The sequence below is a fragment of the Bombus affinis genome, chromosome 13, assembly GCF_024516045.1.
Source record: "Bombus affinis isolate iyBomAffi1 chromosome 13, iyBomAffi1.2, whole genome shotgun sequence".
Taxonomy (NCBI): domain Eukaryota; kingdom Metazoa; phylum Arthropoda; class Insecta; order Hymenoptera; family Apidae; genus Bombus; species Bombus affinis.
This window is the reverse complement of record NC_066356.1, coordinates 965,678-993,563: the sequence shown is the minus strand read 5'-3', so window position 1 is coordinate 993,563 and position 27,886 is coordinate 965,678. Positions and strand designations below refer to the sequence as shown.

At 35.6% G+C, this 27,886-nt stretch overlaps 1 protein-coding gene across 3 annotated transcripts; it reads left to right on the top strand.

Moving 5' to 3' along the window:
* Positions 1 to 54: 54 nt before the first annotated feature.
* On the top strand, positions 55 to 26,452 carry LOC126923076 (allatostatin-A receptor). Of its 3 annotated transcripts, none has more exons than XM_050736107.1 (6): positions 55 to 1,465; positions 4,092 to 4,907; positions 5,840 to 5,969; positions 8,103 to 8,363; positions 9,978 to 10,226; positions 25,566 to 26,452. In XM_050736107.1, the coding sequence occupies exons 2-5, from the start codon at positions 4,483 to 4,485 to the stop codon at positions 10,224 to 10,226; spliced, it is 1,065 nt and encodes a 354-aa protein (XP_050592064.1). In that variant the 5' UTR covers positions 55 to 1,465; positions 4,092 to 4,482; the 3' UTR covers positions 25,566 to 26,452. The 3 variants fall into 3 exon arrangements, with proteins under 3 accessions (XP_050592064.1, XP_050592066.1, XP_050592065.1); XM_050736109.1 differs by lacking the exon at positions 55 to 1,465 and adding an exon at positions 3,453 to 3,932; XM_050736108.1 differs by lacking the exon at positions 55 to 1,465 and adding an exon at positions 3,952 to 3,972.
* The last annotated feature ends 1,434 nt before the right edge of the window (positions 26,453 to 27,886 follow it).

Sequence of the window (27,886 nt, the reverse complement as noted above, 5' to 3'; positions counted from 1 at the left end):
TTGCACCCTCTCTGCGAGGATAGTCCTGCACCCCTATTTCAGGTAAACTCGACGGCGATATTTCTTCAATCTGCACAGTCGTGCCGCATCCACCGCTGGTTGCGTACCTATCTCGCGGTCTTCAAAATACTTTGTATACGCATCTCTTTCCGATAAAAGTTCTTGAGAGTTGTATTCAAAATTAAATGTGATAGAAACATGTTACGAATTCTGTCGCGTAATCGCAATAAATAAAATAAAAGAAGAAAAGAAGCTTTAAAGTAAATTAAAAAAAAAAAAAACAAAAAGAAAACGAAAATCGATCGTGTAAATGACAAATAATCGAAGAAATTATTATCAGTGAAATGTTCCTGAAAACTTTGTCGTGAGATAGGAAATAATTTTATTTTTAGTCGTTTTTATATTTTCTCCCGACTCTGATATTGTCTAAGCACGTGTGTCGTTACGTTTCATAAATTTTTTATTTTTCTGTTACCGCTCATTTATTTATGGACGACGGTACTTACTAAGTCTCGTTAACACGCGCAGTTTTCCCACGAGAAACGAAAGAACAACATGATTTTTACGAAATTTAAGCGCAAATTAAATATTTCACAACTTTACAACGAATAACTAGCTCTGAGATTCGTGTGGATTATTTTGTTAAAGTGACGTACGTTTTACGGAGAGTCTTATTACTGGACGATATCATAAAAAGCTATTTGACGAGAATGTGTCAAGAAAGTTTCGTGGGATTCAGGTTGAAAAATATAATTTAAGTCGCGTGAATGGTGATAGCTGTGCGGAAAGTGCGAACAATTTACCCAAAATATCTGAATATTTTACCGAAAGTTTCCACGTAATGTTTCTTTAAATATGATATCCATCTTTTGTAACGCAAGAACGATCAAGAAAACGTGACCCAGAAAAGTGTGAGATCGAATGCAAGTTACTTGATATTCTGATGTTTAACGTGCTCATTAAATCAAAGTTCCTTACTAATAAAAGAGGAAAGGAAAAAGAGATTGAAGTTGACAGATTTTATTTAACAGGAAGATCTTCGAAATTTTATATCGACGGTCCACTGAATAATTCTTCACGCGCTGGATTATCGATTAACTAACACGCATATGAGAAAATTACAATAAAGAATATTAAAAATTCTAATCATCGTTTAAAACATCGTTTATTGTGTGAAAAAATGACGTGATAGAATGTTAAATTTGGATGTGAATGCGCTCGAGTTCGGTATAAGGATACAGGCATTTAGGTGTCTTTGTGCTATCATGATATCGAAATCAAAGATGCATCAACGATATTCATCAGGGACATATTTGTCAAACGAGAGTTGCAGCAATTAGTAGCCGTTGGACGACCAATCATGAATCGATCTATCTGCATCAGTTACGCCTTATGAGCCTTAATCCGGTAAAAGGAAGGGCGGGTGATCGTTAAACCCTCTCGATATCAGCGCGTGAGGACCAAGGTAATTAAATGAAGATCGTCATAAATTTCATTAATAGCCACGAGATGCTTGTTACATCCTGTCGGATTCGAAGCCACGTGTTCTATCGATAATCTTTCTGGCTTTCAGACAATTCTTTTCTTTGTGAAATTATTATGTTCGTGGAATATTCAACTGTGAGCGTAGCCACGAAATGTTGTTTTATATTCAATGACGTTTCGATGGAAATCTTTTCTTTATTCCCAATTTCTCGTTCTTTAATAAATTGGTTGGAACAAGGGTAAAAAGTACGAGAACAAGATGTATTATAAAAGAATGTATTGCACGATAATATTGTACAAATTGAGAGAGGAAGTCCCTTTGCGTCAATCTATATGATATATTACATTTATATATGAAAGATACGTGGTTTTATATCGTTTTACTGGACGAATGAAATTCTTTTACGATCTAACGTTGCTTTATGGTGGAACTGACATTTTTATTGTTTAAAATAGTATAGAACATAGAGAGAGAGAGAGAGAGAGAGAGAGAGAGAGAGAGAGAGAGAGAGAGAGAGAGAGTCGTAAAAAAATAGTGGGCGGTAAAGTGGCATGAATTAAAAATTTTGATTCTTCAGAAATGTTGCGAACAACGAAGTAAAGAATGTTGGTAGCTGGAGCACCATAGTTTTTTATACGTACTGCAGAATGCAGAAATATAACTTCGAATAATAGAAACATGTAATGCATATGTAATTTTCCCATATTTTACGGTATTATTTGAATTTAATTTAGCCAACTGAAACACAATAGACTTCTTTTGAATGTGATGATTAATTTTCATATTCCATGTTATTTAATGAACTTTATACAATGGCACAATGTTATTTATTTGATGGTAATTTATTATAGGATTATACGTGGTATTTAATTATTATCTGTAACATATGCATTCTACGTCTAGTTCCTCCAACAGTTTTAATTTGTGAGACTCGTAATTTGAAATATATCGAATTAAAATTACTATATAAATTTGCAAAATTCCAATATCGTAATAGTAGAATTTCGTTATTTCTGTCTATAAATATCAAATGCGAATATATGGGATGGAGACAAAATTTATTGGATAATAACACAATATTTTTCTTATCTTTATACTCCCTCTGCCTGGATAGAATTTCATCTATCTGTTCACGTATTTTGATGTTATATGTTACTTGTATAAAGCGAGTGGTTTTATCGTAAGTTTCTTGCCACTTTAGACCACTTAACTTCTCTAATTTAATCTGATAATATTTTGAATATCCACTTATGTTGAATTTACCTATATTATTTATATTTGTCTAAGTGAGAACGGTGGCTAAATAAAACACTCTTTTTACGGAGTCACAAAGAGGGGATCGCACGTGCTCTCAACGTGACCTGAATTTTGATAAGGCATTGCTATCAGTCAAACACGACTCGAAACAGGTCAATTTTTATTATTTCTTCTCTTTTCTTTGTTCGATCTTCATTAGGAGAATTGTCAATGTTTAACTGACAAAGAGAAATTTAAAAGAATGTACACAAAAGTCAGAAAGTTATCGCTTTTAGAATATTTTATAAAAATATCGATTGTAATCGATTTTTTTATACATATAAGCGTCGCTGGGCCTCAGTTTTCCAGATATTCGCGAAAAGCTGTCGCTATCGGCACAGTGAATTCTGTCTATAATTGTTCTATCCGTGACAGCGTATGAGCATTGGTTGCGGCCGCCTCACGACGGCTAGATAAAGTGACATCTAACCCAATCTTATATAAATTATAGACAAAAGATAAGAATTAGGCTTGATTTAGACGTTATTTCATCTAGCTAATACCAACCAATACTAACGCATAAGTTGTCACGGACATAATTATAGGCAGAATTCAGTATAGCGATATCGATAATTACCAAAATATGACTTCCCGTTGAGGAAAGAACTGTGAGAAAATGTGATATTGAACGTACATTGCATTTCATATTTTACACTTTAATAGCTTTGAACGACTTTAGTTGCGTCATGCCAGTAATTTATTACGTGACGATTATTTTTAATGTGGTATTGAAAAATCAGCGTTTGATTGCGTAGATCAAGTTATTACTTCCTTTAGTCCATCTCGTGATTGCAAGCAACAGTCTTAAATAATTCGATTCGGATGTGACAGACGGCGAGTAATTTCATCGAATTAAAAGGAACTTCTTAAAGTGTAGATGCTTCTGTGACGAACTGAACTTATTTATCTTCCAAGAAGTGACTTTATTATCTGTGACGTGATAAATAGAATTTCGGTATCAGTCTGAATAAAAACGATTAAAACCAAACGATTTCATAGAATTGTAGAATATTGTATGTTATGTTTAGCGAAATCTAATTTTAGTTTAGCTTAATGGCTCCGTGTTTAAAGGGAAGAGGAATCTATATCCAACGCATTAGTCAAATTTGAAATATGGATACGAAATTTGAATCAGAACGCTTTGTGCCTCGTGTGTAATTTAAGCTCCACGTGTCTGGATAAGTAAAGTTGTTAGTTAGTCGTTGAGAGATAAAACAATTCGACTGTGCAACTAATATTGCTTACTGATGTATTAACCACTTATTGTATCAAATGTGTTATATTGAATAGAAAATCCGTTTCTTTACAGATCGACAGCTGGCGGAAAGAAAATCATACTTAATCCCTCAAAGACACGACGTAAGAATTTACTAAAATTCCATTAATCGCAAGGAATTCTGGGGGAAATTCGTATATTAGATACACGCCATCGAATAGATTTTTCGTTTAGATTTAGAAATACAGAGTATTAAGTTTTTAACTGCAGTGTTCACTGACGTGATACATTTACTGTCATAAACAACAGCTTTCATATCTATCTTCTTTTAAACTAAAATGAAACTGAAATATAGGAGAAAATTATATTAAAACTTGTAACAAGGCCATTTGTTATGATATGAACGAAAGTGATTAGAAACTCCAAGATACAGTTTCAAGATCTGCTATGATATAACTTCAACGATCTGTGGTTGTGATACACGATGTTTCAAGAGATGGAGACTTTGGACAGAATAGCCAGAAATTTTTCAAACAGCTCGTACAACGAAACTCAGAAACTCTTCGATGACTTGGAATATAATTTCGATCGACATCAAGTGGAAAGAATAGTAGTAGTTGTGGTGCCGATATTTTTTGGTATGATTGGTATCCTTGGACTCATTGGGAACTCTTTGGTCGTTATCGTGGTTGCCGCGAATCCTGGAATGAGATCAACTACGAATATCCTAATTATTAATCTAGCCGTAGCGGATCTATTATTCGTCATTTTTTGTATACCATTTACCGCGACCGATTTTGTGCTACCCTACTGGCCCTTCGGCAACTTCTGGTGCAAGATGGTTCAATATCTCATCATTGTCACTGCCTACGCCAGTGTTTACACCTTAGTCCTCATGAGCCTCGATAGGTGAGTAAATTAAGAAGAAAGAGAAAAATTAGGTAATTCTCTCAAAATGCTTTCCACAGTATAGTTTCTATAAAGAAAGCGGTACGCAGAGGTAGAGACGATAATTTAGAATCACTCGATCAGGCACGGGTTAACAGAAATAGTCGAAGAAGGATATTGCACGATAAAATTCGATCCTCAACGTAAGATGTAACTCATCCTTCTATAAATATCAGCATTGTTTTCCGTTACATTTCAAGATATCGTATAGTATGCAGTGGTGCAGACTGCAGCATCATGTGCTATGTCTAGAAATGTCATACGTGCGAAAGAATCTTGATTTCCTCTCGAAATATACGATACATTCATTTTGTGTTTTGAAGAAACTTTTTGAGTCACATTACGTGCTCAGGTTTCTGATTTTATTCCTCAATTCCGTTTTCAATAACCTAGCGGCATCCATCTCCTATATCAAATAGAATTTTCAAAGTCTTCAGTAATTGCAATGTGATCGTGACGGGATTTCGAATAATTTCTATATGATTGATAGCCTTACATGTTTGAAGAATCAATTTATAATCGCTAAAGTTTAGTATCATTAGTATCATATTTAGTATCATTAATTTCTATAGCTGCAAGCGAAGCTATGTGTTTGATTCAGGTTTCCTTGATAGATCGCATAAATCCATTTACCTAGTATCCCTTGATAGACTGCATAATTTGGCTTATTGGCTTACATCCAAGTTAATTAGCATATTGATTTGCTTCAGCATATTATGTATAAGACATCTTCAAAAGAGGCCTATACTGCCGTTGATACATATCGGAACTCTTTAGTTGTTTTGTAGTAGTAGTAGAGAGTATTTGAATTCGGTGAAAGGGTGTACATTAATAATGAATTAAGAAGCAGCATTTGTTGATGGCGATATAATGTTGTATCTTGATTGTTACAGATACTTAGCAGTGGTTCATCCCATTTCCTCCATGTCATGGAGGACCGAAAACCACGCAATCGTCGCCATCTGTATCGCCTGGGCGATGATTTTCGCAATATCCACTCCTGCATTCATCGTCCACGGTGAGGTAAGTCACACAATCACTTCCCATAATATTGTTAAATTTGTGGATTAACGATTTTCACTTAACTCATAATATTACTAATAGTACAATATATAATACATAACGATAGATCTCTATCAGAGCTTTTTATTAGTTACAATCGAACAAATGTTGAAAATTACATCGATCCAGTAACCTTTTTCGATTCATTTCAATTTACTTCGATTCGGTTATTCGTTATCCGTTGTATTAATACGCTCAATGGTCAGATTTCAATACTATGAATTGATTGAATATGCCCTTTTACCGATAAAACTTGTTTATAACGCACTTCCAATCATTTGTCTATCATTCAAACGGAAATCATGATTTATTTGATATTTAGCGGGTCGATTTGATTCATAGTCGACAGAGATTTTGAAAGAAGGGAAACGCGAGATAGCCGGATTAAAATTGACAAAAAGACAGATTAGCTCTTCAAATAATAATCCGGCAATGGTACTGAAAGATTGAAGTGGACGGGAGGAAAGTTCGCTGATGTCCCTCTATTCAGTAATTCACCTTTGAGTGCAACCACTCTAATTATTTTCGAATGAAATGGACGCAGCCAACCTTGCAACTTGTAATTATTCATAATAGAACGTTTTTCATAAAGCTTTATAAACGCAAAACAGACGTGATCGGTATCGTCGGGATCAAAGTATTATTAGAAGTCGTAGCGATTTGTATCATATATTCTTTTTCAATTCTTGATTGCTGAAATCATATTCAATATATTTTATCTTTTAGCTTAACTTTATCCGCAGTTCTGTGAAATCGAAAATCATTTTTATCTCTGAATCGCTGAATTTTATTCTTCGTTCTGTACTTTCTGCGATCGTATGTCCATATTCTGTTTTCTTTTTGTAAATGTAAACCCTACGAGATCATACGAAGCACTAACTTCGGATAATTTAACGTGATAATTGTATCGATTCATCGTTGAAACATATGACGCACCGGTACAGAATCGCGTTATTTGAACATGATAAGCTATGAAATTGCTAGACTAATCTGTCAACAATGTTTACCAATGTGTAATTGCTAGAAGCATTTTTGGATTACACCGCGAACGATAACCGAACACTACACATTCATGGAATACGCATCTAGATTATCGCGATTGTACGCGCTCTGCACAAATTTCTCCAAACACGACTCATTATCGTGCATTATATGATTTTGCCCGACTCCACAAACGGAAATGGGAGAAACAACCATTCTCCTACTTGGCTGTGATCGTTCGACGATTATAGCTGCACAGTATTTTAGGTTTACGTGCATGACACGCGCCATTTGATGCGATGGGGAAATGCAAATCATAATGCGCGTTTCATATACGCGTCAAATGTACATTTCGATTGAATCACACCACAGTTTGACCAGACGAAATTGGTAGACGTGTTAAATTAATCAGGGACAATTATCTCGTTTTGGAGTAATTCAACCTCATTTTCGGATAACTATTAATATTTTCATTTTTCCATCGTTCCATAGAATTAAGAACATGCAGTGAAAAAATGTTTTATCCCTTCATGTCCAAAGTTGAATATTTATTTCATATCACATATATGCAACAATTTCTTACAGTTCTACTCCCCGTACACACAGAGACGCTGGCATATGGCATGTACACGATTTCAATAATAACTATCATAGTGAAAGCGTTCAAACTCATGGCATTAGCCCTTTGAGCACTAAATACTCTGAGTATGAACGTTATCCATATATGATATGCGATTTGCTATGATCATTACTGCGAGTATGAAATCTTGTGCGCTGTATGAAATATCGATCACGTTTTACATATACGTATACACTTATGTACATTTAAGCGGTCACTTTGACTTTATTATGCAAGCACATATCCTACCCTCGCTGCTAAAACGTATTTTTCCAGCTAGCACTATGAAAGATTTCTTTAAAGTTTCATAGATTCAAAGTAGTTAAAGAAATTCTTCGTCATAAATTGAAAACGCCCATTCTGCTAAAGTTATACCTTGTCTAAACTTAAAGGGACAAAGACAATTTACTTTTTACTTTCCATACATTTTATTTCCATGTACGATTTCGGCCCAGAATTGCTCTGTTATATATGTAGATTTGCTTTACTTTCAGGACATGGATGACTTGTCGTCGGAGAACCTGACGGCTTGTCGAATCCTACCACAATATAGTTGGCCGTTATTCCAGTTGTCATTCTTCCTGATGAGCTATCTGCTGCCACTGACGCTGATATGTTTCTTTTACATTTGCATGCTCATCAGACTCTGGCGCACTGATCGCGTCAGCGCCGAAAGTCGACGCGGAAGAAAGCGAGTTACGAGGCTAGTCTTCGTCGTCGTTGGCGTTTTCGCCTTTTGTTGGTGTCCTATACAGGTTAGTAGTGTCATGCTCTTTTGCATAACGAAATAGGTGAATATCGATCAGCGTCGAATTTTGTAATATATGACATTTTTACGATCTAACAAAAATTTCGTCGTTAAACGTTTTTCAATATTTTGTTATTAAATAACAGATTTCTATTTTCGATTTTATTTATTCTGGACTATAAAGATATTCGTAACAATATTATTTTTTTGATACTTTAATAATATTTAAAAACATTTCTTGTGGAATGTGCTACGTAACCGCGTGTAAATTTGACAGGGCTATCGTGCAATGATCTATCCGAAAGATTACGGTTTTCGTATCGTATAATTCGCCGTGATATCAATCGTAAACGGTGGCCAGAGAATTAAATAGCAATTGTGGAGTTTGATTTTTGACGGAAAAAATTTATGAGCAAGAACAGCAAGATGTAATTAACTGATACGCCATTGGCGCTAATTGAGATGGAAGATAAATCGCGAAAGGAAATTGTGCGGTGTAATTCGGTAATTCGGTGTATTTCGTGGCCAATACGGAATATCGGCGTGAGGTTTATCGGTCGGTCAACAATGCTACTAATTTTTTAATTCTGGCTTTGTGAGATAGTTAAATTACACGAATGATATCGTTACATTTAAAACATGGTACAGTCCATAGAAATTTATTTATTTATTACGAAATTTCTCTAAATTGAATGAAATAGAAAAACTCATGAATCGAACGGTGGTTCAAAAAGAATAATGGTTGCATGTTCAGATATTCATCGTAGGATGTTGCGAATTGAAAATAGCGAGCGAAACAATTCTATGAAACCGCAAAAATATGTTCAGCCACCCGGTTCTATGTCAAGACTATTAAGATCAGTACGATGTTCTGTTCTTTCGCGTTTCGAAATGGAACATAATGATGTTTTATGTATCTTTCGCTTGTCTCCTATTTCATAATGAATATTTTATGTATTTCTCACGGCACTAAATATATATCGGATATACTGCGTTTATTGAGCTTTCTGTATAAAATATTCTCCGTTGAAAATGTATCAGCCATGCATCGAAACGCAACAGAAATACGCCGATATGTTGCAACAGCCAGAACGAAGAGTTTATACGATTTTTATTCGATGAACGAGAAATATTGTTTTCATAGATTGTACAAATGTTTCCTATTGGCTCTTATTAACTTAGCTGCTGAATTCATATCACAGAAATTGTACGTTTTTATCTGTTCAAGTATTAAACGTATATTTCTTTGACAATATTCGCATAATGCCTTTACTTTGGTTCCTTTTAAGTAGGACACGGGATCAGTGAGTTAAAATTTAGCCAAAAAGTTGATAGACTATTTATTATCGGTCTTTTCGGTACTTTTAGTGGCAATATCGCCATTACGGAAATGAACTGCCATCGGTGTACTTTCTGTGACACGCAGTTAATATATATTTACACATGTGATCGTCAATCGTTCATTATAAAACAGATTTTTTGCTGCGTTTTCATGGAAAATTTCATCCTTCGGTTATGAGCGAGCATATTTAATCCGAAATAAGTTTGAAATAATCCAAACTCTCCACGCTCGAGGATTATAATAATATCTTTTGCATGTTTTGTCTTTTTTTTACAAAAGGTAATCCTAGTGACAAAAGCATTGGATGTGTACCGATTGACATCAGCGACAATAATGGTGCAAATAGCGAGTCATATTCTGGCGTATACGAACAGCTGCGTCAATCCTATTCTTTACGCTTTTCTCAGTGACAGCTTTCGGAAAGCTTTTCGAAAAATTATTTACTGCAGACCTCGACCAGATCAAACCAGACAACTGGGACCATTGACGAAGACTACGAGAGCTGCCAGTACTGGTGACATCCTTTAGGTGAGTTTTATTTTTTCAACGTTGTTTGTTCCAAGATTTTCCTCGCTTAATTTATTTTACATGCTATATTAAGGAGCTTTCGCTGATATGATTAAAAAGTGAGGAATGCTTATTCAATGTTTCGTACTATCTATCTTAATCACTTGAAGATCTTTAATTGAACAAATATTGAAAATTAATAATAGAGTTTGTTAAAAGATTGATTCTTTAACTAGTTTTTCAAAATTAATAATCAATAATTTTCTGTGATTAATTTTTCAAAATTGATTAGAGAATCGATTTGCTTTACTAACGCTTCTTGGTTCTCGTCGACTTCTTAGTTCCTAGATAAAGTGGTAATTCAATTTCAATAGTTTCGATATTTGTTCCGAAATTAGAAAACGCTATATAGCTCTCCACGTTTTACTTCGCAGTAGGATCCATGTTTGTAGAAATTTGCTTAACAATTAAAACTGTGAATAAAATTCTAAGCGGAGTTAAACTCCTGAACAAACAACCGATTTTTAAACTATAACGCGCATAAGTGTGCGCTTCTCTTTTCACGTTTCTCCTATTCTCGTTTAAAATTGCACGATAGAATTAATTACTTCGTAGGCAATTAGCTCTTCATAATAGTGAGAAAGTGAAACGCATCTTTTACCTTAGTAGCTTTTCGACCTTCCGAAAAGCTTCTTTTGTTTTATGGACGAGTCAGAGGCTTTGAAAACACCCGGCGCTACTTGTATCGCTGTAGGCGTACATCTTCAAGTTGAAAATGCAAGGCCATCGAGACTACTGTACTCATAGGATGTCTAGGTTACACCGGCCTCGCAGCCTACTTTTCTGTTTATTTTACCCAAAATGTATCTCGGATGAAGCACGTGATTAGAACTTGCAATCAAATACACAATTTAGATTTTGTTACGGAGCATTGTTTGAATTTGGGAGTTACTTTTATCGTAGTTGCAGATTGTGATATTATTTGTATGTTAGGTCTCACGGTTTTACTACTTTCTATTATACATAATACACGTCGTGCACATCAAAATTCATTGTAAACATTCCGCTTCAATATCCGAAAAATAAAGTCCGGTGAACTAGTTTCTTCATTCTCCCTCTGCTATTCTCTTCCTGTCTCCTTATTCGTCTCTTGCGGCTCGTATAGAACATTTCATAGAGATATTCAGCAGTAGGGACAATGTTTTCATTTCACGTGTTACGGATACAAAGCACATTGCGAGACATACCCTCGATAAATAAAACAAACACCCAAGAATATATTTTCACTGTTTTTCTCTGTTTCGCCAGCGCACAAAATTTCTTCCTAATATCGATTTCTGTAGAAAATTCCCACGAAGTTACAAGTGGTGGAAGCTTCAATCGACCCGTCGGGACTTAGCAAAACGCGGGAGCTTTGTTTCACCCCGCCAATCATCCAGAAGAAATAAACTCGAACGACTTGGTTCTCATTTTTTTTCACTTACTCTCAACCTCGTTCGCTTACAATCTTTATCCTTAATAATACTGCACGACATAACTTACATTGTAGAGGTTTCAATGATTCGAGGCTGTGGAATAGATATCGGATAATAAATCACAGAAGCGTGCGCGACATCCACAGAGCGAACTGCTCCCGAAGGTTTTGCAGGATAAAGGAAGGGCACACGGTATATGGGAGGATGAAATTGCGAGGGTAGGGATTGGCTGAGGCGTTAACGTTCCCCAACGACATCCGAGAACGTTTGTAGAACGCCTGAATGACAGTCTTCTTATTCGACAAATAGTGCTCGTGTTATATCCATTTGCACGTTGCTCTTACTGCCTTTTACCGACGTTCATTCTCGTTGTAGAATTCCCGCTGACTTCAGTCTGAGTCAGCGTATTTTCCCTTTTTGCATCAGAAAGACGTCCGTATAATTCGTTGATCGTAAGACGAGCGTCACTTATGTAGGAATATCGGGTCACACATTGGTTTCCGCTTATGAAATACCAAATAAAGCAGTGTGAGAGGATTGGGCTGAACGTTTCATCCCCGGTTATTCACATTTTCGTATAAATCGTTTCCATGATTCTGAAATTGATAAATTTGATATCGTTGTTGTAATTATCTGCGTCAGCAGAGCTTACGAATTTATGAAATTTTCAATTGCGCTCGTAAAAATTCTTCGTATAATATTCAGAGCATTTAAAAAAGTTTGTAAAAGGGAATGAAGCGAATAAGTATTCGTGGAATGTTCGATGCCTATCGTTATCAATGCTAATGCAGCTTCTCCGAATTGAGGAGATTGGAAGAACTTTTTTCATTAGACCACACGACGTCGTTTATGGCTCAGCTAACTTTCATCGAAAAGGAGGAAATGCCAAATTGTGCTGACTCGATTAACGTCTCTAAAGCGATAATTAGAACATGATCCGCATATCGGCCGGACGAAGAGATATGGAAATAAGATTAGTCATAAAAATGAAGACAAATATAGCGATTCACGTTTATCGAGAAATCTTTCATTGCTACGTTCATTATCAACTTTCAACCATGTCCCCTTTTCCTTGTTAATTACATGAAATAAATGTTTTTACTAATTTTTCTTGCGTTTATTATCATAAAATCAACTTGAAATTCAATGGTTGTGTTTTTTGTGTGTCAATTTCCAACATTTTATTACAATCAGATATTTACACTGACAGATATTTTCTAAGAGTTGTAAGAGTAAGATAGGAAGAGCTTATCAGAGGATAATATCGGATAGGAATACGTAAGATCGGAGATGCGATGTACTTTCGAACGTATTCCTTCTGGAAAATCGGATTTCACCGGAGATACGCATTTTTCCTCCCCATCCGGTAAAGACCATGCAATACTGTCCTTAAATAGGAGTTTTTATATATTTGTATCGCGGACTGCAGATAAAGTGGCAGGAAATTCTTCGGACGGAAAGTGGAAACGGCTGGAAAATCAGATTGCGTTTACTAAAGTGGCTAGAAAGCAACGAATCCCCGTTATAAATCAGGATAAGTACGGACATTCGAAATTAGATTTCGCGGGAATCGTGTGAATTGAAAAGTGATTGTTTTAAAATACCGACAACGTTTCATTCGTAGCCTAAAATTTTCTCGTAAAATCCTGCCAAAACGTCTATAGGGGAGTTATGTTCTTTTCCAAGTATTTTCGATCATACTTTCGAGGACTGGCAGACGTTCGTTCAATTCACTGAAGTATCTGTCTTCTGTATCTGGGGATAGAGATTTCTTTCGTCGCAAACTTCACGAACAAATGTTTGTAAACGCGCATGTCTTTGCTGTTACATTGTATTCTCAAGAAAAATCGTGATGCCTGCCTCTATTATTCTGTTAGTAAAGCAAATGAAAAATTGGACACGAGACATTGGACACATTGTATACTCTAACAACAATTGTTCTGAACAAATTAACGCGAACGAAGCACATTTTTCTCGTTTTATATGTTCATTAAGGAGTTAATGTGCCTATAAGGTTGCTTTAATGTTCCTTTATACACTGCGTTCAAAACTTTGCCACGTATTTTATGAGGTTTCCTTCAAAACTATTAGGCAAAAATCAATACCTCTTCGTTTTTCAAAGAAGATCAATGTAGGCGTTTAGTGGTATAGTTACCAGTGGATGGTATACTAAATACGTATAGGGGACATTACTAAGACTTCGAAAACGATGAAGTTTTGTGTACAAGCTAATTAAATTCTATATTCTATAGTAACGCAAACGAACGAGTCTGAAGCTTTTCTCCCTTCTATTGAAATTTCATGTCGTGAAGTATTTAGAAAAAAATGACAGAAAAATAAATCGATAGAAAATAAATCAATATTTTATGGGATATTTTATAATATTTTTTATTCCTTGTAACTATTATTACAACGTATCCTTTTTTATAACTATGCTATATCCTCCGACAGAAGTTTTATGAGATACATATACCTACTACGTACGTATCATTTATCATCGTGAAATATTTAAAAATGATCGAAAGATCGGCGACGGAAAGTTCGATAAAAAGTAAATAAGTTGGTAATAAGTTGGTTTGTTGAACGATATTTCTATTGCAATTTGTTACATCCACCTGTGGAGATTTTGTTATATCCAACCCGTATCAAAACATCCGTGTGATGTAACAGAATCGAATCGAATTCCCCTTCCCTGTTTTCAACGGGAAAATTTTTCTATTATACAATTTTGTCTTGCGGCGGAGGATGGAGGAAAATATTTACGTTTCGTCAGATAGGTAGGATGGAGTAACCCAACGAGTAAAGAAGAAAGAGTAGACGGAAATGAAATACAAAGATGGAACGATACAAGATGACTTTTACGGTGATGAAAAGTTTAGCATGGAAAGATTGTTAATCCGATTATGCTCGAAAAGTTGTTGCTATTGTTGCTTGAATTAATTTTTCACATGACTTCCCTTTCGTGATTTCTTCATGTATTTTTTCAGAAGTTTTACGTCGCAGCTTTTCTTTATCAATTTCTCATCAAGCGTCCTGACATTTAATATTTGAAAAGTAGATTTTCTTCATCTTAGGTTGCAACACGTAAAACATCACTTTAAACAACGCAGAATTTTTACCTAGATCGAAATATTTTCCTTCTCAGAATCATTATGTATTCTGTTTGCTACAATATGTCTACGTACGATATCGTTTCAGATGTATTCTCCTCGAAAAAAGGGGAAAGAAAGAAAGAAGATGGTAAAATGGAAATTTCGCGTCATAGATCATTTTGAAACGTTCAAAGCAAAACGAAATCGGTTATAAGAAACGTGTCATTTAGAAAGATTTATCGAACGCGTCCGCATATTATGAATACCTAATTTCTTGATTTCCGAAGCCTAAATCGATTCCTTTCAAGTTTCGATACTAATACGGCTCGTATATCACTTACATCTAAGAAATATTGGTCAAATGGAATATAGTGGTGGAAGCAATATCGTTATTCCTTTATCAGAGTTTATCAACTGCTTTTGATTGATCGTGTAGAATGAACAGAATGGGAAAGTTAGAAAGTGTCGGTTCTCATACCGAAATACCAGGTCAACTTTCTGCAATTCTACTTTTGAATCCACGAGTAACAGATAATAAGCCCTGGCGAAGAGGGATAAAACCGGGTGTGAGGAGCGGAGGGAAGAATGGTACTAATTTTAGAAGTGCTGTTCGCCAGTATCTTGGACTTTTCACGAAAGGAACGCAGGGAAATCCACCCATTCGTCTCTTATCTGTTTTGTGCCCGCAGTTCCTTTCGTTCGAATTATCTTTTGACCATTTTCAGTTCATTATTCTCTATTATATATCTTTTAGACGGGAAAATCAGTTGCTACAAATATACCCCACTACTCATTTATTTATATAACTTATAATATTTAGAAACTATACGTATAAAATAAAGTCCGCAATTTTCTAATTAAATTACGTTCTGCCAAAAATAAGCGTTGGATTACCCAATCTTTTACGATTTTATCAACGAATTCTTCATCAATTTTTATTTATGTAGCAAGGTAACTATTGAGTGTTATAACGCAATGTGTCGAGGATTATGTATAGAGCCAGGTTTATGTCACGGTCAAGAACAATCACTGTTTTTTAGAAATACATTTTCAGCGCTACTCAGTGGCAGTACTCAGATGGTACTAGATGGCGAGTAATTTAACGGATTTGTAGTAGCATGTATTTTTAACTTCTCCGCAGTAACTTTCCATAGCTCAATAGTCGCGACCTTATCATAAACCTTGGCGTTTCGAAACGCTCATGATTAGCCTAGTGGTTCTTGCGACATAACTCAGACCCATTCGAACATTTCACAGGAGTGTTCGTTCCATTGCTTCGACGCACACCCTCACATAGTACTAGGTCTAGGTCCCCCTTCCAAAGACACAACATGCAAATTTTTAGACAGTGTCGTACAGAATTTCAGGAATCAACGAAATCACATCTACGAGAGTTGGCTCGCCATCTACTCAATTGCACGAGGATCACACCGGGATATGTAAAATCGATTTATATTATTCTAATTTACGAGGCTATATATATTTGAATATATATAGTTTCGTAAATTAAGATAAAGTTAGAAAGAGTATAAGCCATATATAGGATTTTAGAATACTAATATCACTGCAAACTATAACATTCTTGAAAATATATTATACGTTGAAATAAAACGTTTAGTGGAAAAGCGGTAAAATCTTCAATTTATTAAACGACTGATCGAAGTCGTAATGTTTCATCATATTTTCATAATTATCAGCCTTTGAAACGCATTTCGTGGTTAGAAATCTGAGTACTGAGACGACGGTAACTTCCGTTTAATCGCACGAATTATTCGCATTTCGCTGGTTTTATCGACTGTTTGAATATTTCCACCGAACAGGTAGCGACTGTTTCCCTTTCACGTTCGAGCAAAATGCAGTCGACGAAGTCGACAAAGAGAGATCGAGTTAAGAAAAAAAATGAAAGAGAAAGAAAAAAAGAAACGGAGCAAACGAAAGGAGAAATAAATAGACGGCTCGGAGTAGACGACATCAGATCCTCGGCCACTTTAATTTCTCTCGAGTTATTTCCACGATTACGGCACCAACTCGATTTACTTATCTGTGAAACAAATTTCAGAGCTCCGCTCAAGCAATATTATGTCGTAGGATCTTGTAATTGTACCGCGTTATCGAGACGTCGTAGTGATCTTTGCAAATTGTCTTTCAAAGATTTTTATTTAAGAATGTAATCTGCATTCTACGTCTCTTTTTCTAAACGAGTACGTTCGAGGATTTATACTGCTACCAATTCTGATTATTTCTCTCCAAAATAATTTGTGTACGTTACTACAATACGGACGAACGTATGTATAAAAACAGGCGAAAAATCTCGTACAGATTTCTCGTAAAATAGCGCCGAAAGAGGCTTTAAAACACGCGTCCTACGATCGAATACTTTTTCAATTTAAACTTGTTTAGTAAGGTAACGTGTTGGCTCTTCTAAATTTCTTGACATTCTCGAGATCTACGAGCGCTATTAAGTCTATAAAATACTGTTTCACTTTAAAACCCGAAAGAGGCGGAATCACTGGAGTCAAGTTGCATGGCGACATTCGGGGCGCACTACCGGTATTTTTAGCTGCTTGGGAGAAATTTGTCACAGAAAATGGTAAGACGACATGGATTTGGCTGCAAATATCATTGCGTGACACTATAGGGAAATATATATGCGCTGCCTTATTTTCGCTGATTTCCTCTTGAGAAGTGCGAAAGTAGACAAATTTTTATCGTGTCGCGCAACTTTTCGTATAACATCGCGACTCGCGCGCTGATAAAACACTCTGAATATGCTGGATATCGTACCGCGATACATAAACGCTGTTTACCCATAAATTTTGTCGAAATGCTATTCTGTCCGCTGATGTGTCTTGTCTCGTTTGAGGGTTTAAGGATTGTCAGCGATAGCGCGAACTTGTAAAGCTTTAATACACGGCACGTTTAATCCCTTCAGTTTTAAAGCGAGTCTTTTCCTTTGTCGCAAATGAGATTTAGGGAAGATGAAAATGAAATGAGGAAATGAAGGGATTTCTTAATCCATTAAATCTCGCCGCTCTCGATTAAAGACACTATTACTTCCCTTCTGGAGAAGCAGATTCTTTCCATCTACCGTGCTTTGTTCAAGTTTATCTTTTGACAGGGACGAAGGAGAATTAATACAAAAATGTTGTATCGGAAAAACTGATAATCGCGTATCGTGGCCGAAAAAAACATGAAATTAACAATCAACCATTCTTCGAAATTTTGAAACTCCGTTGATTGTGTTAAAATCGAATTCAAGCTTATCGTCTATTCTAGTCTGTTATATCTTCTCTCTACGTAATCGGAACATTATATTATATGAACGAATTCAGCAGAGCACATGTCGTAAATCATAGTCCTGCTCGGAACCGTAAGCACCAGCACGATTTTTCTCTGCGATCGACAGCTATTATTACGTTTATGACTGAATAACGTCGGTCTGTGATAGCTTTGCGTGGAACGATTCACCAAGCATATCACAGTTCCAACAAATTAATGTGGAAATCCGGCTTAGTTTTTTCGTCCATGCATCCCCTTTTTCTTCGTTCGTGCATTTTTATTCCGATGAAGTTTGAAGGCTGTTGCTACGAAACATAAACTCGCCGCGTTATGGATCTATCCATCGCCGTGCTTCGACTACCACAGATAACTGGCCTGTTCTATAATCCCGTCCCCCGCCCCCCGACAAACGACTATAGCTAGCTACTATGCCTCTCAACCGCTTCGTTTTCAGCTAAATAATTGCGGAACTTCGTGGTATGTCGGACCAACATTTAGATAATTCCAAACAACTGTTATGGTTGATATTACGTTCGAAACGAATACAAACGTTAAAACCTTGCGTCTATTTTGAATGGTTATATTCGAATGGTTAGTTTAGTCTATAAATCGCGTTGAACGATATGCCTTAAACTGAATAAAATATTAGGTCATCCCATACAAGTACAGTTTTTGAATAAAATGAAATTTAGAAGACATACGAACATAAATATCTGATTTACATGTTTTAGTTAATATGTTTAGTTAATAGTTTCGAAAGATTAATACTTAGATACTTGGAGATACGTGTACATAAGAAATGAATTTATTACACTTTTAGTTTCCAAGCGAGAAAGATGTAAATCTCTGTATCGTAATTATTTCCCTGTTATATCAGTGATTTTCAGTGTTGTTAAAGATAAATAAATCGTATAAATCATTATCGGGCGCTGGAACTTCTATATTCGTATCACATTTGTTGATCTTCTAAATTCTTAAAATAATTTTAACCGTAATAGAACATTCCAATGCGACGCTTGTGTTACGCCGTATCCGTTCTCTGGATTGTTGTTATCGCATAGTTCGCCTACCTTGCACGAAAATGTTCAACGTCATTTGCTCGAATGCCTGAACCTCCTACAGAGTGTTTAGTCATTTATTTTGGTCATCTACTTGTACAAGCTATCTTTTATTTCACGCGATCATCCCTATCTATGAGTTCGCTCCTATTTTTCTACTCCGTTTATGAATTTTGTTCACAAAGCAGAAGAAACTGTTATATTAGCCCTGCTATATCTTGACTTTCCAGTCATTCTCGATCAAATGTAAATATACAAAGTGAAATACCCGAAGGAAAGTAATCGATATTTAGTGGAAGAAATGAATTTCTACTTAGATTCTACTTATTTGTATTGCGAAATAGACGAATTTATAACTAAATATCCGCAGTCTGTATGTATATACTAATCCGAGATTTGAATTATTATGCTATCGTAGTTTATATGTCACAGACGATAGTAAGGGATAAAGTTCTCGCGAGAGTTGAGAGACGGAAAGAGATTCGTGTATTGCTATAGCACTTTCAAATTGTCGATAAAGCTATACGATTCGGTCATTCGAATTTTATGAGCTTCACGCCTTTGCCGAAATTACACAGCTAAATAGACAACGCGCTTTAATCAAACCCACATAGGAGGATCTAAAATACAACATGGGATCGATATTTGAACGCGATGCGATACGATGCGTCGTGTCGCGCTGCGAAAACTGTGATCTGTTTTCACGGCATCTCATTGCAATCGTGATAAACTCGTATTACGATAAAAATTTTATTAAGCACAAAATGTCAGTACGTTCGAAAGAAATCCCATTTCGCGTTCATAATTTGTTTTATGCACTTATTTATTTATGTCTGACGTAAACTAGTAACATATGGCATATAGTTTACTTTTATGCTTCCGTGCAAAGAACAATATTGTTAGAGGATATCGTTAACGTGTACACAGTATCGATTGCGGTTTATGAAACTATGTACCAACTGACCAGCATTATTTTCTCTTTTCTCGCGGTGCTCATCAATTTTGTGTCAACACGATCCATCAAACTAGTGATCAATGGCAAACGCGATTAGTCTCGATTGAGTTTGCTCGTTTAATTTCATCGTATTTTGTCGCATAGCAGAACTCCATTTATACAAATTGCATTTATCCGAACGAAATTTTAGTTAATGCCTGATTAACTGAAGTTTTGCTGCTTCAATTCATTCGTTCAATTCATCTGAACGCGAGCTCCTATTATGTGAACGAAAAATAATAGGTAGTTGGTGATATATAAACTATTTGTCTCAGATAAGCGAAGTTCTATTGTACTAATATTCGACATAGAAACCATAAATTTAGAATTTTATTTCATGTTACTTTTTATAATTAGTAACGCAACATTTTATAATAGTTACTTTAAAAAAAAAGGTTCTGTTCATTAATTACAAAGAGTCAAAAATTATGTTCATTAATAGCGAAAGAATGTTAAAAATGTTTTAGGGAGCAACGTGTTTCGTTCTTATTTTCAGTTAGCTTTATATATCTCGCATCTCGATTTTATTCCATCTTAGCAAAGTTTCATAACGAACAGGCGGTCTAGCAATTAAATTAACGCTTTATGACTTACTCTCTGAGTTTTGTAATTACAGGAATTTCACTTGTACGTGTCTTAACTTATATCAAAGTTGCTGTTCAGTCACTGGTATTCAGTTTATTATCAGCTTGGCGACTATTTCGTAATATGATGTGCGTCGCATAAATTAGAACTGGGAACATCATCGTAAATATCGTAACTCTACAAACTTCTAACACGCTTTTTCACTGAAAGCTTTCAAACAAAAAATGGCAGCGGTAGAGAAAAGATCGCTAATTCCATAAATTTCCCATAGTCTACTTCCTTCTTGTCGAGTGAGTCAGCGCTTTCTCCCGCTTCTCGTAACCTTTGTTGTTGATTTCCGTACATTCCGGAAGTACATTGTCCAGAGCATCGAGTAAAACGCATTAATGAAGAGAAGGGAAAAAAACATATTACGGGTGCCCTAAATTCCCAAATTCTTGGCGAAGCTTTAACAACAACGTTCCTCATCCTCGTGGATTTGCACACTGAACCAGCAGGTGCCAGCAATCTTTCGCGTTGTTTAATTTTTTCCATGGCATCTATAAAACACCGTTAACATGGAAGTCGTAAAAGAAAATTACGGTGTAATCTCCGCGTTGTGCAAAGCGTAGTGAACATATTACGCAGCAATACGAAATCGCTTTCTAAAACAAACGTCCTACTTTTTATGGTTTATTTCTATTACGACCACGAAGCATTTGCTGATTGGAACTGCAATAATAAACCAACTTACGGATGTTCCATTGCATTCTTGGGCTGCGAATCGGTTGTATGTTCTTCGTCGATTTCTAACTTTCGTCGTCTTCTGTTTTGTGTCGGAAAAGAATTCATTTTTGAAGAAGGAAAAGAGCGTTTCTATAAACATTTGTTTCAAAGTTCGTGCTAAATGTTCCGAAGTATTGCGTTTAACAATGTCGAAGAATATCTTCTGATATCTGATATGCAGTATTTTCTAAAATTTGATCTCGCAATGTCGGTTGAAGACACCACATAACTCTTATATGATGAAAGTTTGTTCCAATTTCACGCAGCATTGTCGATATGTTGGAGAAAACCGAGGAGAGCGTTTGTCTTCTAAATTGCAGATATTACGACTCAGCGTAGGAAAATGGTTTGAAATCAATTTCGATCCATTGGATGTTTTCATTAATAAGATCAGAGAACAAAGCGAAGGAGAGAAAGGTACATAGAAAAGATTAAGCGTGATCATATTTTAACCCTTGGTCATTAATCTCGTGAACAGCGTAAGATTCATTCTTACCTAGTTCCATTTTTTAAAGTGAAATTTCTCGATGTAATAAAACTTACAGTTGATGAAATTGAAGAAGAAAAGGAAAAATGAGAAGCCTGTTCATCGTGAAATTGCTTGAGTATAATCACGATGTAAATTTTTCATAAATTTTGTTGCGCATTTGTAGAACATATCCGTTGATAGTCGTAACATCTGTGTGAGTATTATTTTATTTTTTATCGGAAGTTATGCTCTTGTTTCATGAAAAAGCTAAAATATATTCTGTTTCTAACCGTACTATTGTTAATAAATTCTGGTAGCTTATAAAAATTTGCAGTCCTCTCCCATTAATCTCCCCCGACCTTCTTATTATTTGTGAAAAAACTCCATCTATTCTTAGCTATTAACATACAATATCAATAAGTTTAGCTACATGCTCGTTCTCCTGTGACGTAACACGAATAAATTAAACCTAGGAACTTGGCTGAACATTCAGAGAGAGAGAGAGAGAGAGAGAGACAGAGAGACAGAGAGACAGAGAGACAGATAAGGATTATAAATGTTTCGCTTAATGACGACGTTTTCATTTTATAAAACTTATAGGAAGCTGTAAACAGAAGGAAGCCAGAAGAAAATTATATTTCATGCACGTTTTTGCCCGTGCTTTTGTTATGTATGCGTTTAAATTATCGGAGAATATTACGGAGTATGCGCGTACATGCTCTATAAAGCGTGTAATTCGCTAACAAGATTCAGGCAAATTCTCTCCTCGATTCACAGTAGTCAAAATGAACAATTTGCAATTTTTCAACGGCGCACTCTTGACGATCGGAACAAGATTAGCGAATAATGAAAATATTGCAAAGTAGATTAGTCATAGGATTACGTAGATTTTTGCCTCTTGTTTTAAAATTTCTTCGAAATACTATGCCGATTGGTAATGGTTATTTCGCTATCGAGACAATTTCAATATCCCTCGATGGGACCATTTTCCTTGCACTGGTAAGAAAATGTTTCTGTATACGGTTGCGCAATCAGTTGGTGTAATATTACTACGGGGAACTGTTTCGAGAGCTTTCTGGTTGGCAGCCTGAAAATTCGTAACGTGTAGAAGTAATTTGATCGTTGGGAATCAAAACATTCACAAAATGTATAAATAATTCAACCACGTTTGATTTTATAAGAACGGGTTAGATACGAAATTGTTGGAAAAATAAAATATAACAAATATAATACAAGTGGTTTATAATGACCGATGAAAAATATTTCCAGTTCTTGAAAACGAACATTTGTGATATTTTTTCGATCCGTGTATGTGGCGTTATAGTAATGTTACGGGAAATACGATATTGGTTTTTTACAGTTCACTGGTCTGTATGAGTTTTTACCCAACGAAAAATTATTTCCACGCCAGATTTTGCAAGATTGCATGTCGAAATTCGATTACATTATAGAAGCAATGGAACGTGTATGTACTAATGAGGTGAATGAATGGCCTATAATTCACATACTTGTGGTATCACGCAAACGTCATTTTCTAGCATCAGTGCAATCTGCTACTGTACACCTTTGGCTTTATGTAGATACTGATTTATCTTATAGCTACGTATTATCAGTTTTACCAACCTATGTCGCTGTCAAGCTCCATGGGCATCGTATATCACTCGAATTCAGCTTGCGAATGCGAATTACAAAGCAAAAGGTGTTAAGCGATTCTACAATTTCCTACAATTTCATGATAGAAATAATTAATATTAAATTAAATTTTTACTAAAATAATTTCCTACAATTTCATGATAGAAATAATTAATATTAAGTTAAATTTTTATTAAAATAATTAATATCAAATAATGTGTCATATAAAAAAAACTTTGTTTCTAAATATTCCAAATTTTTTAAACAATTTATATAAAAATACTTTGAGAACAAAGCTTAATGAATTTTTGTTTTGATATTTCTTCCTCTATGCAAATAAATCTGTTTTTAGCAAAAACATAACGAGCAAGTAATAAAAGGTAGCCTCGCTCTCTAGAGTGGAATAGTCTCGAATTACTTATAGTTCCTTCCTGAACATCATGAGACTTCATCTGTGAAAGCGTCTTTGTTTGGAGCAAATAGAATCGGTGGAAAGGGAACGCACCGAGGTGGTCGTGATCGTAAAAAGAGTACACGAATTCACATGGAATTAACGTCGAATGGGGAAAACTAGGGTGACGCTTAATGGAAAGTACTTGTACTTAGGTTGCCCGTACAATGAGTCATCGACGACACCTAAAAATAGATTAAGACGTTCAACTTGCCTTTCCAATTTCCGGGTAACATTGTTTCTGTATTTAAGTTACTTTCCTGGAGTCCTTGATTAAAAGTTTCGCGACAAATAAAATCTCTATTAACCAATCCCTTCTGTAACTTTAAATACTACGATTAGAGAGCTCTAAATGACGACCAACTAAGAATAATTAAAACAAATTAGTCGACGGGCAATGTGGAATAAAAATATTTCCCATTTTCTCCATAACCGACAATTTAAAAATCTTTCCATTCCTAAACTACTTTATTGTTTAATTCCTTTCAAACATGCGTAACAAAGTCATCCATAGAAAACTTATACATTTATCATGGACAATTAACCTAGACAACATAACATATTGTCACGAGGATCGTAAAGATGCTCCCCTCGTTGGGATTAAGAACCGCTGGACACCTCAGAAACGATTCTTCCCCTATCCGTCTTTACGGACACTTATTTCTTCGAAATTGATATGAAATACGCTATCAAAGTGTCTTAGTTGATGGTCCTACGTCACTCAGAAATTCATCGCCATCCAATATTAATTACAGAAATGTTTAGAGCTTGGCTACGAATAACGCGACGTTCTCGTACCATCCGACCGAAATTCTCGCAATGTTTCCACGTTATAATTCTGGGTTAGGAGGCTTACCAAAGTAGGCCGAGCTGTGAAACCGGTGGAAACTTCACTCGTCAAGTAAAAGAGGGCTGCCATTCTCTTTTTGCCTCCTCATCTCTGTCGTATCGTACGCTTGCCTCCACTTTCCTTTTTTCTTTTTTTTTTTCGTATCTTTAGCTCTCCTCTCTCTTGGCTTGTCTTTCTTGCACTTTCCCGTCATCGATCTGTGTACCCATCATCGAGTCTGCCCACTTTCATCGTCGCTTACGAACTACTTTACTGAACACGTCTGCGAAGATGGTCGCTTAAAAATTTCACAATCGTTTCCCTTTTCTTATCGAAACTGAAGGTACTGGATATTCGTAGTCCTCGTGGTTCTCCTTCGATCCTTATTCCACGCTAATGGATACATTATGCAGATTAAATTGCTTTATGATATCTTTATGATTTTTATACCAAATGGTATAAAAAAAAATCAAATGGCACAACTGCGTCATGCAACAGAGTAAAAGGCAATCGCCTATGCAAAAATTAACGAAGAGCGCGGAGTAACAATTTTTAGCAGTGTATATGGCAGAAGATTTGCAAAGTTAACTTTCATGCAGTTCATTTACAAATGGCAGGACATATTTTTATTTTGAGAAGCAATTAATCTGCTATTAGATTCAACAATACTCGCAGTTGTAACAATTTTGTTAATTTTCTTGCTTCTTGTTGTTGTATTATTACTGTTTCAGGTCACAAATATTTCGACGCCGAATTCGTCGTTCTGTAACAAGCACTAATTGCGCCGATTTTACATCGAATTTAAAGGATATCGCCGGCATTCGATATTCGATATTACACAGGATAGTTATCATGGGAACTGAAACGTGCATTCGTGTCGTTTAAGCGTGACGTCCGTTTGGCGAAACAATTACAACAGCGACGTATCTTTAATCTTCCTAATTAACAAGCTCGATGACTGTGTCGATCGCGTGACGTTGCTCGATTTTTGGAGCAATTCTACCGTATCGAATGTTCCATGGATTCGTAATTAAGCATGTATTTTTTCTCGTGTGCTGATGGTAATAAACGTTTTATATAGACGTAAATGGCGTGCGGAGTTTACGCTTACACTGTGAACAAACTTTGTACATAGTAACGCTTGTAAGGTAATAACGACAGTACGAGTATAAATAGTAACATTAAGTGATGAATAGGTTCGACGATAGTTACTAATCTAGATTTAGAGAACAAAGAAACAGCTTATCGTTTGTCCTGTAAAGAAGAATCCAAAAAGAAAGGAACGAAAGAGCTTAACGGCGCGGCTGATAGAAAGATGTTGATGTTTAAATTATTATAAAACTTTTAAGTTACGTAATTTCGAGGGGAGGCTTCGCTGAAGATTCGTGGATCGTGGTAGATAAGCCCCTGCCCATCCGCGAGCCAAGCGCGCAAAGAAATATACATTTTGAAAGTAACTTAAACGACGATGTGAGATTTTCCTTTCTTTTCTAGCTGATCGTCGTAGATTTTAAGAGTCTTAGGTTTAAGAACACTCGAGATTTCGTGGAGAATTGTCCTGATACAAATTGTAAAGTACATATATCAATAAAGGCGCTCATGTAATACAAAGAAGAAATTGGATTTTGTAATCATTTCTCTTGTTCACCTTTTCTAGGCGATGATCTTCCTTTATCCTGTCATTTTCAGATCCTGTTATTCAGTAGAATCAAGATTTTATATATGTTTTAGCGCAGTCTTTTTTCTAGTTATTTATTTATAACTATAATTTTGTCAGTATTATTTGTTATGACTTTAGAATAAAAAGTTTCTATTTCATTTTGCCTGTTTTATATCCATTTTAAGATGATCTATCCTTTAATGATTTTAATGAATATGGTTTCTCGGTACTGTAGATTTCACGACGAAATGTAATTTCATTTTAGCTCGAAAGTGTAAGTACCTAAGCGTGAAAGTACCATGTTGATAGACAATAATTTGATATTCTTAACAAAGGAAACGTTGTAAATTCCAGAATTTGAGTTGCAAGTTTGGTTTGACAAAAGAGGTGGTGGAATAAAACTTGAGAGGTACGTTTATTACATGCCAACGTTCCACGATTGCAGCCAACGCTATGGACTCTTAAATACGAATGACAGTTCCATCTCTCCGTGGTTTCTGGAATAACGTCGCAATTCTAGCTTAATATTTCACGAGGAATTCCTTTTTATCACTTTCCAAAGGCCACTGCCGAACGAAGAATATACGATGAAATTCTAATCCCCGTAATAAAAAAATGATTCATAGGGAATTCCTGGCAAATGAAGTAGTACAAGTCAATGATTAACGACGCGCGGATCCTTGAACTAATGTTTCATTATTGACTGTCATACTTTATTTCAGACATTTATTTTCATCCTTTATTTAATCTTCAGCGGAAGACAAATTTTAATTAATAGCAATTTGTCGCTAATGATTTTTAAACATTTTCACCTCTTCCGTCTTCTTAATTCAAGTAATAATTAATCAGTTAAACTTAAACGAACTCGTCGTTGTTTCGCTTAATTGAACTCGTAATCGAATTAACAATATTAGCGAAATTTTATAAATTACAAGTTGACAAGGACCGTATTAAATTCTATTCCATAATAATGAAATTTCATTTCAGGTTACACTTTAACAATTACACGTTCGCGTATGTATTATCCTTCTATACTCGTACTTTTTTAATCAAACTCGTGCCCTGATTATTTCGAGTTTCAATATTGCTTCTCCTTCCCCGATCGAAATTGGAAAAAGCACGTTGTTCAAGGATTATGAAGCTGGAATACATGGACCGTTCAATTTACAAGAAAACTTCAGTTTACGCGTGATTCGACGATAGTTAGCGCAGCCTATAGAGGCAATTTGTTTGTACATAATCCGGAAGATCTCCAGCGCATCATTGGTTTCCATTCGCTGAAATGATAGACGATCGAACAGGACCGACACATGTTCCATTGCTCTAGATATCCTGGAGCGATGCATCATTAGCCCAATGTAATATCCATGTGGAAATCCAATGGAAGAGCAA